A 17,467-nucleotide genomic window follows, 5' to 3' on the forward strand; every position below is an offset into this window, starting at 1 on the left:
TCCTCTAAGCAAGAGGGTAATGCCTCACAGTCCAAACCAGCCTGGAAACCGATGCAAGGCTGGAACAAGGGTAAGCAGACCAAGAAGCCTGCTACCGCTAACAAAACAGCATGAAGGAGTAGCCCCCGATCCGGGACCGGATCTAGTGGGGGGCAGACTCTCTCTCTTTGCTCAGGCTTGGGCAAGAGATGTTCAGGATCCCTGGACGCTAGAAATAGTTTCTCAGGGTTATCTTCTGGAATTCAAGGAACTACCCCCAAGGGGAAGGTTCCACATGTCTCACTTATCCTCAAACCAAATAAAGAGACAGGCGTTCTTACATTGTGTAGAAGACCTGCTAAAGATGGGAGTGATACACCCAGTTCCAATGACGGAACAAGGAATGGGATTTTACTCAAATCTGTTCGTAGTTCCCAAAAAAGAGGGAACCTTCAGACCAATTCTGGATTTAAAGATCCTAAACAAATTTCTCAGGGTACCAACGTTCAAAATGGAAACCATTCGAACGATTCTACCCACTATCCAGGAAGGTCAATTTATGACTACCGTGGATCTAAAGGATGCGTACCTACATATTCCTATTCACAAAGAACATCATCAGTTCCTAAGGTTCGCCTTTCTGGACAAACATTACCAGTTTGTGGCCCTCCCATTCGGATTAGCCACTGCTCCAAGGATTTTCACAAAGGTATTCGGGTCCCTTCTAGCGGTTCTAAGACCGAGGGGCATTGCAGTAGTACCATACTTGGACGACATTCTAATACAAGCGTCGTCCCTTTCAAAAGCAAAGGCTCATACAGACATCGTTCTGGCCTTTCTCAGATCTCACGGATGGAAGGTGAACATAGAAAAAAGTTCTCTGTCTCCGTCAACAAGAGTTCCCTTCCTGGGAACAATAATAGATTCCTTAGAAATGAGGATCTTTCTGACAGATGTCAGAAAGTCAAAACTTCTAAGCGCTTGTCAAGTTCTTCATTCTGTTCCACGTCCTTCCATAGCTCAGTGCATGGAAGTAGTAGGGTTGATGGTTGCAGCAATGGACATAGTTCCTTTTGCTCAAATTCATCTAAGACCATTACAACTGTGCATGCTGAAACAGTGGAATGGGGACTATACAGACTTGTCTCCAGTGATTCAAGTAGATCAGAAGACCAGAGATTCACTCCGTTGGTGGATATCCCTGGACCACCTATCCCAGGGAATGAGCTTCCGCAGACCAGAGTGGGTCATTGTCACGACCGACGCCAGTCTAGTGGGCTGGGGTGCGGTCTGGGAATCCTTGAAAGCTCAGGGACTATGGTCTCGGGAAGAGTCTCTTCTCCCGATAAACATTCTGGAACTAAGAGCGATATTCAATGCTCTCAGGGCTTGGCCTCAGCTTGCAAAGGCCAGATTCATAAGATTCCAATCAGACAACATGACGACTGTTGCGTATATCAATCATCAGGGGGGAACAAGAAGTACCCTGGCGATGAAAGAAGTAACCAAAATAATACGATGGGCGGAGTATCACTCCTGCCATCTATCTGCCATCCACATCCCAGGTGTGGAAAACTGGGAAGCGGATTATCTGAGTCGTCAGACATTCCATCCGGGGGAGTGGGAACTCCACCCGGAGATTTTTGCTCAGTTGACTCAATTATGGGGCATTCCAGACATGGATCTGATGGCGTCTCGTCAGAACTTCAAGGTTCCTTGCTACGGGTCCAGATCCAGGGATCCCAAGGCGACTCTAGTGGATGCACTAGTAGCGCCTTGGACCTTCAACCTAGCTTATGTGTTCCCACCGTTTCCTCTCATTCCCAGGCTGGTAGCCAGGATCAAACAGGAGAGGGTCTCGGTGATCTTGATAGCTCCTGCGTGGCCACGCAGGACTTGGTATGCAGACCTGGTGAATATGTCATCGGTTCCACCATGGAAGCTACCTTTGAGACAGGACCTTCTTGTTCAGGGTCCATTCGAACATCCAAATCTGGTCTCCCTCCAGCTGACGGCTTGGAGATTGAACGCTTGATTCTATCGAAGCGTGGGTTTTCAGATTCTGTGATAGATACTCTGGTTCAGGCCAGAAAACCGGTAACTAGAAAGATTTACCATAAAATATGGAAAAGATATATCTGCTGGTGTGAATCCAAGGGATTCCCTTGGAATAAGGTAAAAATTCCTAAGATTCTTTCCTTTCTGCAAGAAGGTTTGGATAAAGGATTATCTGCGAGTTCTCTAAAGGGACAGATTTCTGCTTTATCTGTCTTACTACACAAACGACTGGCAGCTATGCCAGATGTTCAAGCATTTGTTCAGGCTCTGGTTAGGATCAAGCCTGTTTACAGACCTTTGACTCCTCCCTGGAGTTTAAATCTAATTCTTTCAGTTCTTAAAGGGGTTCCGTTTGAACCTCTACATTCCATAGATATTAAGTTGTTATCTTGGAAAGTTTTGTTTTTGGTTGCTATTTCTTCTGCTAGAAGAGTTTCAGAGTTATCTGCTCTGCAGTGTTCTCCGCCCTATCTGGTGTTCCATGCAGATAAGGTGGTTTTGCGTACTAAGCCTGGTTTTCTTCCAAAGGTTGTTTCTAACAAAAATATTAACCAGGAGATAGTTGTACCTTCTTTGTGTCCGAATCCAGTTTCAAAGAAGGAACGTTTGTTACACAATTTGGACGTAGTCCGTGCTCTAAAATTCTATTTAGAAGCTACAAATGATTTCAGACAAACATCTTCTCTGTTTGTCGTCTATTCTGGTAAAAGGAGAGGTCAAAAAGCGACTTCTACCTCTCTTTCCTTTTGGCTTAAAAGCATCATCCGATTGGCTTACGAGACTGCCGGACAGCAGCCTCCTGAAAGAATCACAGCTCACTCCACTAGGGCTGTGGCTTCCACATGGGCCTTCAAGAACGAGGCTTCTGTTGATCAGATATGTAAGGCAGCGACTTGGTCTTCCCTGCACACTTTTGCCAAATTTTACAAATTTGATACTTTTGCTTCTTCGGAGGCTATTTTTGGGAGAAAGGTTTTTCAAGCCGTGGTGCCTTCCGTTTAGGTAACCTGATTTGCTCCCTCCCTTCATCCGTGTCCTAAAGCTTTGGTATTGGTTCCCACAAGTAAGGATGACGCCATGGACCTGACACACCAATTTTGGAGAAAACAGAATTTATGCTTACCTGATAAATTACTTTCTCCAACGGTGTGTCCGGTCCACGGCCCGCCCTGGTTTTTTAATCAGGTCTGATGAATTATTTTCTCTAACTACAGTCACCACGGTACCATATGGTTTCTCCTATATTTTTCCTCCTGTCCGTCGGTCGAATGACTGGGGTGGGCGGAGCCTAGGAGGGACTATATGGCCAGCTTTGCTGGGACTCTTTGCCATTTCCTGTTGGGGAAGAGATATTCCCACAAGTAAGGATGACGCCGTGGACCGGACACACCGTTGGAGAAAGTAATTTATCAGGTAAGCATAAATTCTGTTTTTTGTTCCATTAAACTTAGTTTGATGATGATGCAGTCTGTTCTGTGATTATTTAATTGGGTGCTGTTAGGAAATGTTTTTTTTCAGTAAACTTAGTTTTGATGATGATGCAATCTGTTGTGTAATTATTTTATTAGGTGATGTTTAGCAAATGTTTTTTTCATTAAACTTAGTTTAATGATGATACAATCTACATTATTAGGTTTATAATGCTGTTTAGCATTTAAAGTCTTCATTTCAAAGCTTTAAAAATAATGTATTAGATGTTACTTATGACAATTTTGAGAGGTGCCTGGAATCTAACTCCCTCACTTCCCATTAACTTACATTATAAACTGTGTTTTAATTTACAACGGTTTCAATTTACAACCATTCCTCATGGAACCTAACCCCGGCGTAAACTGAAGGCTACCTGTACGTTTAGCAAGAGTAGAGATGGCCCCATCAACTTTGGGGATCTTTTCCCAAAACTCCAATCTATCAGTAGGCAAAGGATACATTTTTTTAAACCTTGAAGAAGGAGTAAAAGAAGTACCCAATCTATTCCATTCCTTAGAAATCATATCTAGCACAAACTTACTTCACCACCTCCATATGAGGCAAAGTTTGTAAAACTGAATTGTGGGTGTGGTGAGGGGTGTATTTATAGGCATTTTGAGGTTTGGGAAACTTTGCCCCTCCTGGTAGGATTGTATATCCCATACGTCACTAGCTCATGGACTCTTGCCAATTACATGAAAGAAATTGGCTTTATTAGGATAATAATATCCATTAAACATATAAAAACATATAGTTAAACACTTCAGATAAAATCATGGATCCATGAAGTGAACATAATTATGCTTAATAAAAATACACAATAAACACAATATGGATATAAGATACCCTGTCTAAGTCCAAGGGGTAATGTACAAATGTGAGATATGGCTCAATATCCAAATAGGTGATGTAAATGAGTAATATGACTTAATGTCCAAATATCCAAATTAGTGAATGGTGTACGATAGTGCTCAGAATCCTAAATAATAATAAAAAAATTTAAAAAAGTGGTAAATGTTGGAAAAAAAAGGCCCTAGGGCACTAAAAAAGAGATGATAAAAAGTAGTTGAATGATATAAAAAAAACATCTTAGTGGAAAATCAAAATTAAACTTGCTGTGAAAAAAAGACCAAGTCCTAATCCCTTCCTGTGTATTGGTGATTAACCTGTGTATCCCACTAGTAGGTGATTTATGACGATCCTGAAAGTGTCCTGTAAAAAAAATATATAGTACAATAGCGCAAAACAGCTTTAACACCTTAGTAGGGTATTGAAAAAAGGCTTACCAGTTATATGTCAACATGTTTCGGCCTATAGTATTTAGGCCTTTATCAAGACTAAAGATACTATTAAAGTCTTTACCAGTGCTTTTTAATCATTTGCCATTTTTATATTGGAATATTTATTGTGTGAAGGGGTGACAGCAAGGAAAAATTCAACTATTGTTTTATTGGCTCTTGGAAAACCAGACATTCATATGAAGCAGTATGTATTTTATTGACTATTTCTGCGCTCAACAAAAAAAAATGTTTTCCTTTTCCAATTTAAGGATGTAAAAGCGCCGCCATCATTGTCACAGGATGGGGGATTTTTCAATAAATTAGAGGACGATGTAAGCAAAATAATCTTAAAAGAGAAAAGAAGAGAACAAAGTGCATTTCATGATGGAGCAGAAAGCCTTGCACACACAGAGTACAGTCAAGTAAGTCAATAACAATTCTTGTTTGACACCTTAGGATCTAGGATATGGTGACTGAAATTCAGATGATATGTTGCAGGCCATTGATCTGTTTTGCCAAATAAAAGCTAGTCAACATAATTGGAGGAATTTTACAGATAATCGACATTTCTTACTTTCAGGAGTCTGTACTGAAAGATGGTAGAACTGAGATGTTGAAGCTGGAATTGGAAAAGAAGGATAAGGAAATTCACCTGATAAAAAGTGTCCTTACGCAGTGGCAGGTAAGTACAATAATAGATGTCTGCATTTATCCATCTAGACTTGTTTGTATTTTCTAACATATTTGCTTTTTCTTTTTACAAAAAGGCAAAATACAAAGAAGTGAAGGCAAGAAACGCACAGCTTCTCAAAATGCTACAAGAAGGGGAAAGTAAGCACATATCTTTGTTTTAATAACTGTATTAGCAACACCAACAACCTATAAATAACAAAAAATAGGCTAGCTAAAATATGCCTTATTATGCCACAATGCAAGATTGTGAGTATGTTTACAATCTTCGCATAGGTGGTGAATATAAGGAAGAAAAAATATTTAAAACTGTGATGCTCTAAACACTAAATACAATTCAGGCACCTCCCTAAAATTATGGATGTTGCCGTTCTGGAACCTAGGTTACACTGCAGGTATCTGAAGGAGAGGTACTGCACATGTGCAAACATGTCAGCAATGGAATGTATTGAAACCTAGATTTCCCCATTACTATTGGAAGGTGAGAAATAACCTTAGTACTAAGCTTATAAAATTTATTTAATGTTTAGTGTCAGTTTTAAAGGGAGGCCCAAAATTTTTCTTTCATGAATCAGAGCATGCAACCTAGAAAAGTTTCCATTTTACTTCTAACAAGTTTACTCGGTTCTCATGGTAGACTGTGTTGAAGAGAATAATTGGGTAGGTAGCAATTATATATCTAGAGCACCGTCTGGCAGCAGTTTTGCAAAAATGCTTTCCTTCTTAGCTGATGAGTCCATAGCTTCATAACATGTGGGATATATTCCAGACTATCAGGATGAGGTCAAGAACCCTCACAGAGCTTTAGTCCTTCCCACCACTTCTCCAGTTTGTTATTGGCCTCTGAGGAGAGAGGTTGAAGATTTCAGAGGAACTTTACTATCAAGAGTTTATTTTTTTCATATGAATTGTGGGTTCAGTCCTGACTTGGGACCCAGTACCCCTAGGCAACTTCACTCCAAGAAGATTTAAGAAGACTCTGGGTGGAACAGGGGTAAGGATTACCTATGTTATGTGCTTTTCATTACCCTAGTGTGTAATCTAACAGCCATAACTGTCCTCAGGGATCCCTTCCCTTAGCCTTCACCTGAGGGGTTACAGGTATATCCGCAGTATCCTCTGCAGTATATTTACTTGCACTGGATGGGTTCTCTACTGGATCAGCAACCTGTGAGGGAGAAAGGCCTCAGCATGCTGGTAAGACACACATTGGAGGGGTGTTTCAGTCCAGGATTCTAAGGCATTTTGATGTTTTATTCTGACAAGTTCAACCCCTTCTATGCCCTGGAGGTGGGTGAGTAACTTACCTAATTAAGGTGTCTTCCTTCATGGATCTTCTGTTTCAAGGACCACTGTTTCACTAGGATCTAAATTTGCTGAATTTGATGGTGTGAAGGTTAAACACTTAGACCTCAAGATCAGGGGTTTCTTTGACTCAGATATTTATACTTTACTTCATGCAAGTAAGCTGATTAAGCAAATAATTTATCTTACCATCTGAAAAACTTACTTTCTTTGTTTTTTTTCTTGAGGTTTTTTTCTTGGATGGACTAGATTTGGGCCTGTCGGCTAGTTCTTTAAAGGGTCAGATATCTGCGTTAATGGGATACTAAACCCACATTTTTTTCTTTCATGATTCAGATAGAGCATGCAGTTTTAAGCAACTTTCTAATTTACTCCTGTTATCAATTTTACTTCATTCTCTTGCTATCTTTATTTGAAAAAGCAGAATGTAAGGTTAGGCCCTAGCCCATTTTTGGTTTATCACCTGGCTAGCACTTGCATAATGGTGGCTACGTTTAGCCACCAATCAGCAAGCTCTACCCAGGTGCTGAACAAAAAATAGGCTGGCTCTTAATCTTAGATTCCTGCTTTTTCAAATAAAGATAGCAAGAGAACAAAGAAAATTTGATTATGGGAGTAAATTAGAAAGTTGTTTAAAACGGCATGCTTTATCTGAATCATGAAAGAAAAAATGTGGGTTTAGTATTCCTTTAACTGTTTTTTTTCACAGTGGCCAGATGTTCAAACTTTTGTTCAAGCCCTGGTTAGAATTTGTCCTGTTAGACCAATCTCTCCTTGTTAGAACTAAGTTCTCTCTGTTCTGCAAGGTTCTCCTTTTGCATATTGTAGACCTTAAATGGTTCTCCTGGAAGGTTCTTTTTCTTCTAGCCATTTCTTCAGCTAGAAGAGTTTCTGAATTATCACCTCTATCTTGTGACCCTCCATTTCTGACTTTTCACCAAGATAAGGCAGTCCTGTGGACCAAATATTATTTTCTACCGCGGGTGGTATCTTCAAAAAATATTAGTCAGGAAATAGTTCTTCCTTCTGTGTGTCCAAAGCCTTTAATCCAAAGGGAAAATTACTTCAAAACCTAGATGTTGTCAGAGCTGTAAAGTTCTATATTCAAGTTACTAAAGACTTTGACAAACTGCCAGTTTATCTGTCCACTACTCTGGTCCTAGGAAAGGTTAGAAAGGTACGGCGGTGACCCTGGCATCCCGACTCAAGCAGATTATTCGTAAAGCTTACTTGGCTGCGGTAAAACCCCCACTGAAAAGAGTAACTGCTCATTCTAAGAGATCAGTATCTACTTACTGGGCTTTCAAGGATGATGCCTCCTTGGAACAGATTTGCAAGGCGACAACTTGGTCTTCCTTTCACACTTTTTCTAAATTTTATAATTTTGACATATATACTTCTTCTGATGCAGATTTCGGCAGGAAAGTCCTTCAGGCCACAGAGTCTGGCAACTAGGAACTGCCTATGTTTTGTCCCACTTGTCCATTACATGGACACTCAGCTTGGGTATTGTATCCCGCATGTTATGACGCTATGTACTCTTATCAGTTAAGAAGGAAAACAGACTTTATACTTACTGGCTGATGAGAGTCCATAGCACCCACCCTATTTCCATCTTAATACGGGAAGAGTCCAGAGCTGCATTCCTTACTTGTGGGAAATACTGAACCTGGCCACCAGGAGGAGGCAAAGACACCCCAGACAAAGGCTTATATACCTCCCCCACTTCCTCATTATCCCATTCAGTCTTTGCCTTTCGTCACAGGAGGTTGGCAGAGAAGTGTTAGAAGATTTCGCAGTGGTCTCTTATGGAGGGTAGTACTTTTCGAGATGGGACTTCAGTTTTAAGTAGTCCTGTCAGCCTCTCAGTGAGAGCATGGATGAAAGTTAGAGTCCAGAGATGCATGGCGAGTCTTTTTGCGAAACCATCCCGACTCATATTAACAGCTCCATAGGCAATCAGCGTTGACGAGTTTCGCTGCCTACTTTCTTCACTCAAGTCCATGTCAGAAACGATACTACTATCTGTCGCACTTGAAGGGCTGTGTTCCTGTTCCACGGCGTAGATTCTGGTAAGATCGTTTCATTTTTTATACATTTATAACGCAAGAAGACAGGGTCACAGTGTGTGACTCCTTTTATCTGTATAGAATCAAGGGTTAATATCTCCTGAGGGAGATTATTGAACAGGGGGGGAATAATCTTATATGTTTGTTTGATTTTATGCTGCTTTCTCCAACATAGGTGTGTCCGGTCCACGGCGTCATCCTTACTTGTGGGATATTCTCTTCCCCAACAGGAAATGGCAAAGAGCCCAGCAAAGCTGGTCATATGATCCCTCCTAGGCTCCGCCTACCCCAGTCATTCTCTTTGCCGTTGCACAGGCAACATCTCCACAGAGATGGCTAAGAGTTTTCTTCTGTTAAGTGTGATCAGTCCACGGGTCATCATTACTTCTGGGATATTACTCCTCCCCAACAGGAAGTGCAAGAGGATTCACCCAGCAGAGCTGCATATAGCCCCTCCCCTCTACGTCACTCCCAGTCATTCTCTTGCACCCAACGACTAGATAGGATGTGTGAGAGGACTATGGTGATTATACTTAGTTTTATATCTTCAATCAAAAGTTTGTTATTTTAAAATAGCACCGGAGTGTGTTATTATCTCTCTGGCAGAGTTTGAAGAAGAATCTACCAGAGTTTTTGTTATGATTTTAGCCGGAGTAGTTAAGATCATATTGCTGTTTCTCGGCCATCTGAGGAGAGGTAAACTTCAGATCAGGGGACAGCGGGCAGATGAATCTGCATAGAGGTATGTAGCAGTTTTTATTTTCTGACAATGGAATTGATGAGAAAATCCTGCCATACCGATATAATGTCATGTATGTATACTTTACACTTCAGTATTCTGGGGAATGGTACTTCACTAGAATTACACTGTAAGAAATACATAAAGCTGTTTAATAACTAGAGATTATGTTTAACGTTTTTGCTGGAATGTAAGATCGTTTTCATTTACTGAGGTACTGAGTGAATAAATGTTTGGGCACTATTTTTCCACTTGGCAGTTGCTTAATCTGTTTTTCTGACAGTTTCTGTTCTCCCTCACTGCTGTGTGTGAGGGGGAGGGGCCGTTTTTTTGGCGCTTTTACTGCATCAAATATTTCAGTCAGCAACTCATTGTATTCCCTGCATGATCCGGTTCATCTCTACAGAGCTCAGGGGTCTTCAAAACTTATTTTGAGGGAGGTAATTTCTCTCAGCAGAGCTGTGAGAATTATAGTTTGACTGAGATAAAAAACGTTTATTCTGTAATTTGTTTCCTGCTTTCAGAATTTGTTATCTTTGCTAATGGGATTAAACCTTTGCTAAAGTTGTGTTGTTTACAAGGATTGAGGCTATAACTGTTTCAATTTATTAATTTTCAACTGTCATAGATCTTCTGTGCTTCTTAAAGGCACAGTACGTTTTAATATTATTCTAATTGAATTGTATTTCCAAGTTGCAAGTTTATTTGCTAGTGTGTTAAACATGTCTGATTCAGAGGATGATACCTGTGTCATTTGTTGCAATGCCAAAGTGGAGCCCAATAGAAATTTATGTACTAACTGTATTGATGCTACTTTAAATAAAAGTCAATCTGTACAAATTGAACAAATTTCACCAAACAACGAGGGGAGAGTTATGCCGACTAACTCGCCTCACGTGTCAGTACCTACATCTCCCGCTCAGAGGGAGGTGCGTGATATTGTAGCGCCGAGTACATCTGGGCGGCCATTACAAATCACATTACAGGATATGGCTACTGTTATGACTGAGGTTTTGGCTAAATTACCAGAACTAAGAGGTAAGCGTGATCACTCTGGGGTGAGAACAGAGTGCGCTGATAATATTAGGGCCATGTCAGACACTGCGTCACAGGTGGCAGAACATGAGGACGGAGAACTTCATTCTGTGGGTGACGGTTCTGATCCAAACAGACTGGATTCAGATATTTTAAATTTAAACTGGAAAACCTCCGTGTATTACTAGGGGAGGTGTTAGCGGCTCTGAATGATTGTAACACAGTTGCAATACCAGAGAAAATGTGTAGGTTGGATAAATATTTTGCGGTACCGACGAGTACTGAGGTTTTTCCTATACCTAAGAGACTTACTGAAATTGTTACTAAGGAGTGGGATAGACCCGGTGTGCCGTTCTCACCCCCTCCGATATTTAGAAAAATGTTTCCAATAGACGCCACCACAAGGGACTTATGGCAAACGGTCCCTAAGGTGGAGGGAGCAGTTTCTACCTTAGCTAAGCGTACCACTATCCCGGTGGAGGATAGCTGTGCTTTTTCAGATCCAATGGATAAAAAGTTAGAGGGTTACCTTAAGAAAATGTTTGTTCAACAAGGTTTTATATTGCAACCCCTTGCATGCATTGCGCCGATCACGGCTGCAGCGGCATTCTGGATTGAGTCTCTGGAAGAGAACATTGGTTCAGCTACTCTGGACGACATTACGGACAGGCTTAGAGTCCTTAAACTAGCTAATTCATTCATTTCGGAGGCCGTAGTACATCTTACTAAACTTACGGCGAAGAATTCAGGATTCGCCATTCAGGCACGCAGGGCGCTGTGGCTAAAATCCTGGTCAGCTGATGTTACTTCTAAGTCTAAATTGCTTAATATACCTTTCAAAGGGCAGACCTTATTCGGGCCCGGGTTGAAAGAGATTATCGCTGACATTACAGGAGGTAAAGGCCATGCCCTGCCTCAGGACAAAGCCAAAGCCAAGACTAGACAGTCTAATTTTCGTTCCTTTCGTAATTTCAAAGCTGGAGCAGCATCAACTTCCTCTGCACCAAAACAGGAAGGAGCTGTTGCTCGCTACAGACAAGGCTGGAAACCTAACCAGTCCTGGAACAAGGGCAAGCAGACTAGGAAACCTGCTGCTGCCCCTAAGACAGCATGAATTGAGGGCCCCCGATCCGGGATCGGATCTAGTGGGGGGCAGACTTTCTCTCTTCGCCCAGGCTTGGGCAAGAGATGTTCAGGATCCCTGGGCGCTAGAGATAATATCTCAGGGATACCTTCTGGACTTCAAATACTCTCCTCCAAGAGAGAGATTTCATCTGTCAAGATTGTCAACAATCCAGACAAAGAAAGAGGCGTTTCTACGCTGCGTACAAGAGCTCTTGTTAATGGGAGTAATCCATCCAGTTCCACGATCGGAACAGGGACAGGGGTTTTACTCAAATCTGTTTGTGGTTCCCAAAAAAGAGGGAACTTTCAGACCAATCCTGGACTTAAAGATCCTAAACAAATTCCTAAGAGTTCCATCGTTCAAGATGGAGACTATTCGGACAATTTTACCTATGATCCAAGAGGGTCAGTACATGACCACTGTAGATTTAAAAGATACTTACCATCACATACCGATTCACAATCTCGGTAGCTCCATACCTAGACGACATTCTGATACAAGCTTCAAGCTTTCAAACTGCCAAGTCTCATACAGAGTTAGTGCTGGCATTTCTAAGTTCACATGGATGGAAGGTGAACGAAAAGAAAAGTTCACTCGTTCCACTCACAAGAGTTCCCTTCCTGGGGACTCTTATAGATTCTGTAGAAATGAAGATTTACCTGACAGAGGACAGGCTAACAAGACTTCAAAGTGCTTGCCGCACCCTTCATTCCATTCAACACCCGTCAGTGGCTCAATGCATGGAGGGAATCGGCTTAATGGTAGCGGCAATGGACATAGTACCCTTTGCACGCTTACACCTCAGACCACTGCAACTGTGCATGCTAAGTCAGTGGAATGGGGATTACTCAGACTTATCCCCTTCTCTGAATCTGGATCAAGAGACCAGAAATTCTCTTCTATGGTGGCTTTCTCGGCCACATCTGTCCAGGGGGATGCCATTCAGCAGACCAGACTGGACAATTGTAACAACAGACGCCAGCCTTCTAGGTTGGGGTGCCGTCTGGAATTCTCTGAAGGCTCAGGGACAATGGAGTCAGGAGGAGAGTCTCCTGCCAATAAACATTCTGGAATTGAGAGCAGTTCTCAATGCCCTCCTGGCTTGGCCCCAGTTGACAACTCGGGGGTTCATCAGGTTTCAGTCGGACAACATCACGACTGTAGCTTACATCAACCATCAGGGAGGGACAAGAAGCTCCCTAGCTATGATGGAAGTATCAAAGATAATTCTCTGGGCAGAGTCTCACTCTTGCCACCTGTCAGCAATCCACATCCTGGGAGTGGAGAACTGGGAGGCGGATTTCTTAAGTCGTCAGACTTTTCATCCGGGGGAGTGGGAACTTCATCCGGAGGTCTTTGCCCAAATACTTCGACGTTGGGGCAAACCAGAGATAGATCTCATGGCGTCTCGACAGAACGCCAAGCTTCCTCGTTACGGGTCCAGATCCAGGGATCCAGGAGCAGTCCTGATAGATGCTCTGACAGCACCTTGGGACTTCTGGATGGCTTACGTGTTTCCACCCTTCCCGTTGCTTCCGCGATTGATTGCCAGAATCAAACAAGAGAGAGCATCAGTGATTCTAATAGCACCTGCGTGGCCACGCAGGACTTGGTATGCAGACCTGGTGGACATGTCATCCTGTCCACCTTGGTCTCTACCTCTGAAACAGGACCTTCTGATACAGGGTCCCTTCAAACATCAAAATCTAACTTCTCTGAAGCTGACTGCTTGGAAATTGAACGCTTGATTTTATCAAGACGTGGGTTTTCTGAGTCCGTTATTGATACCTTAATACAGGCTAGGAAACCTGTTACCAGAAAGATTTACCATAAGATATGGCGTAAATACCTATATTGGTGTGAATCCAAAGGTTACTCTTGGAGTAAGGTTAGGATTCCTAGGATATTGTCTTTTCTACAAGAAGGTTTAGAAAAGGGTTTATCTGCTAGTTCATTAAAGGGACAGATCTCAGCTCTGTCCATTCTGTTACACAAACGTCTGTCAGAAGTTCCTGACGTCCAGGCTTTTTGTCAGGCTTTGACCAGGATTAAGCCTGTGTTTAAAACTGTTGCTCCACCATGGAGTTTAAACCTTGTTCTTAATGTTTTTCAGGGTGTTCCGTTTGAACCCCTTCATTCCATTGATATAAAGTTGTTATCTTGGAAAGTTCTATTTTTAATGGCTATTTCCTCGGCTCGAAGAGTCTCTGAATTATCAGCCTTACATTGTGATTCTCCTTATTTGATTTTTCATTCGGATAAGGTAGTCCTGCGTACTAAACCTGGGTTCTTACCTAAGGTAGTTACTAACAGGAATATCAATCAAGAGATTGTTGTTCCTTCTTTATGCCCAAATCCTTCTTCAAAGAAGGAACCTCTACTGCACAACCTGGATGTAGTCCGTGCTCTAAAATTTTACTTACAGGCAACTAAGGAATTTCGACAAACGTCTTCTCTGTTTGTCATTTACTCTGGGCAGAGGAGAGGTCAAAAAGCTTCCGCTACCTCTCTTTCTTTTTGGCTTCGTAGCATAATTCGTTTAGCTTATGAGATTGCTGGACAGCAGCCTCCTGAAAGAATTACAGCTCATTCTACTAGAGCTGTGGCTTCCACTTGGGCCTTCAAGAATGAGGCCTCTGTTGAACAGATTTGCAAGGCTGCAACTTGGTCTTCGCTTCATACTTTTTACAAATTTTACAAATTTGACACTTTTGCTTCATCGGAGGCTATTTTTGGGAGAAAGGTTCTTCAGGCAGTGGTTCCTTCTGTATAAAGAGCCTGCCTATCCCTCCCGTCATCCGTGTACTTTTGCTTTGGTATTGGTATCCCAGAAGTAATGATGACCCGTGGACTGATCACACTTAACAGAAGAAAACATAATTTATGCTTACCTGATAAATTCCTTTCTTCTGTAGTGTGATCAGTCCACGGCCCGCCCTGTTTTTAAGGCAGGTAAATATTTTTTAATTTATACTCCAGTCACCACTTCACCCTTGGCTTTTCCTTTCTCGTTGGTCCTTGGTCGAATGACTGGGAGTGACGTAGAGGGGAGGAGCTATATGCAGCTCTGCTGGGTGAATCCTCTTGCACTTCCTGTTGGGGAGGAGTTAATATCCCAGAAGTAATGATGACCCGTGGACTGATCACACTACAGAAGAAAGGAATTTATCAGGTAAGCATAAATTATGTTTTTTGGTGTTTAAATGTAGTTTTTATTCTTCAATCAAGTGTTTGTTATTTTAAAATAGTGCTGGTATGTACTATTTACTCTGAAACAGAAAAGAGAAGAAGATTTCTGTTTGTGAGAGGAAGATGATTTTAGCAAACGTTACTAAAATCGATTGCTGTTTCCACACAGGACTGTTGAGATGAAGTAACTTCAGTTGGGGGAAGCAGTTGGCAGACTTTTCTGCCTGAGGTATGATGGCCACATTTCTAACACGACTTGGTAATGCTGGAAGGCTGTCATTTTCCCTATGGGGACCGGTAAGCCATTTTCTTAGATTAAGTATAAGAATAAAGGCTTTATAAGGGCTTAAAAAACTGGTAGACATTTTTCTGGGCTAAAACGATTACTTGCTAAGCATATTTGACAGATTATAGCGCTTTATAGTTATTATAATCTTGGGGATTGTTGTTAAAAAACGGCAGGCACTGTATGGACACCTTTTTCAGATGGGGGCCTTCTCTAGTCATAGGCAGAGCCTCATTTTCGCGCCACTAATGCGCAGTTGTTTTTGGAAGGCAAGGCATGCAGATGCATGTGTGAGGAGCTAAGATCCACTGAAAAAGCTTATAGAAGGCGTCATTTGGTATCGTATTCCCCTCTGGGCTTGGTTGGGTCTCAGCAAAGCAGATTCCTGGGACTGTATAGGGGTTAAATGTAAAAACGGCTCCGTTCCGTTATTTTAAGGGTTAAAGCTTTCAAATTTGGTGTGCAATACTTTTAAGGCTTTAAGACACTGTGGTGAAATTTTGGTGAATTTTGAACAATTGCTTCATACTTTTTCGCATATTCAGTAATAAAGTGTGTTCTGTTTAAAATTTAAAGTGACAGTAACGGTTTTATTTTAAAACGTTTTTTGTGCTTTGTTGACAAGTTTAAGCCTGTTTAACATGTCTGAACCATCAGATAAACGATGTTCTATATGTATGAAAGCCAATGTGTCTCCCCATTTAATTATATGTGATAATTGTGACATGGTGTCCAAACAAAGTAGGGACAATGATGCCACAGATAATAATAGTGCCCAAGATGATTCTTCAGATGAGGGGAGTAAGCATGGTACTGCATCACCCCCTTCTGTGTCTACACCAGTTTTGCCCACACAAGAGGCCCCTAGTACATCTAGTGCGCCAATACTTATTACTATGCAACAATTAACGGCTGTTATGGATAATTCTATTGCAAATATTTTATCTAAAATGCCTACTTATCAAAGAAAGCGCGATTGCTCTGTTTTAAACACTGAAGAGCAAGAGGACGCTGATGATAACGCTTCTGACATACCCTCACACCAATCTGAAGGGGCCAGGAGGGAGGTTTTGTCTGAGGGAGAAATTTCAGATTCAGGGAAAATTTCTCAACAAGCTGAACCTGATGTTGTAACATTTAAATTTAAATTAGAACATCTCCGCGCACTGCTTAAGGAGGTATTATCTACTCTGGATGATTGTGACAATTTGGTCATTCCAGAGAAATTATGTAAGATGGACAAGTTCCTAGAGGTTCCGGTGCCCCCCGATGTTTTTCCTATACCCAAGCGGGTGGCGGACATAGTAAACAAGGAATGGGAAAGGCCCGGCATACCTTTTGTGCCTCCCCCTATATTTAAGAAATTATTTCCTATAGTCGACCCCAGAAAGGACTTATGGCAGACAGTCCCTAAGGTCGAGGGGGCGGTCTCTACTCTAAACAAACGCACTACTATTCCCATAGAAGATAGTTGTGCTTTTAAAGATCCTATGGATAAAAAATTAGAGGGTTTGCTTAAAAGAATGTTTGTTCAGCAAGGTTACCTTCTTCAACCAATTTCATGCATTGTTCCTGTCACTACGGCAGCGTGTTTCTGGTTCGAAGAACTAGAAAAGTCGCTCGATAAGGAATCTTCGTATGAGGAGATTATGGACAGAGTTCATGCACTTAAATTGGCTAACTCTTTTATTCTAGATGCCGCTTTGCAATTAGCGAGATTAGCGGCGAAAAATTCAGGGTTTGCTATCGTGGCGCGCAGAGCGCTCTGGCTAAAGTCTTGGTCAGCGGATGTGTCTTCCAAGACAAAATTGCTTAACATCCCTTTCAAGGGCAAAACACTGTTTGGTCCTGATTGAAAGAGATTATTTCAGACATCACCGGAGGAAAGGGCCACGCCCTTCCTCAGGATAGGTCTTTTAAGGCTAGAAATAAGCCTAATTTTCGTCCCTTTCGCAGAAATGGACCAGCCTCTACTTCTACATCCTCTAAGCAAGAGGGTAATACTTCTCAACCCAAACCAGCCTGGAGACCGATGCAAGGCTGGAACAAGGGTAAGCAGGCCAAGAAGCCTGCCACTGCTACCAAATCAGCATGAAGGGATGGCCCCCGATCCGGGACCGGATCTGGTGGGGGGCAGACTTTCTCTCTTTGCTCAGGCCTGGGCAAGAGATGTTCAGGATCCTTGGGCACTAGAAATAGTTTCTCAAGGTTATCTCCTGGAATTCAAGGAACTACCCCCAA

The 17,467-nt window shown here is 42.0% G+C and overlaps 1 protein-coding gene across 1 annotated transcript in view; it reads left to right on the forward strand.

The window, feature by feature from the left end:
• Window positions 1–17,467, forward strand: part of GKAP1 (G kinase anchoring protein 1) — a 264,594-nt gene that overhangs the window by 151,514 nt on the left and 95,613 nt on the right. The window contains exons 6-8 of the mRNA XM_053699968.1: window positions 5,057–5,209; window positions 5,368–5,469; window positions 5,555–5,618. Of these exons, the coding sequence (XP_053555943.1) occupies window positions 5,057–5,209; window positions 5,368–5,469; window positions 5,555–5,618 (319 nt within the window). The remainder of the gene's footprint in view (window positions 1–5,056; window positions 5,210–5,367; window positions 5,470–5,554; window positions 5,619–17,467) is intronic.

Source organism: Bombina bombina, chromosome 2 (genome assembly GCF_027579735.1).
Source record: "Bombina bombina isolate aBomBom1 chromosome 2, aBomBom1.pri, whole genome shotgun sequence".
Lineage (NCBI taxonomy): Eukaryota > Metazoa > Chordata > Amphibia > Anura > Bombinatoridae > Bombina > Bombina bombina.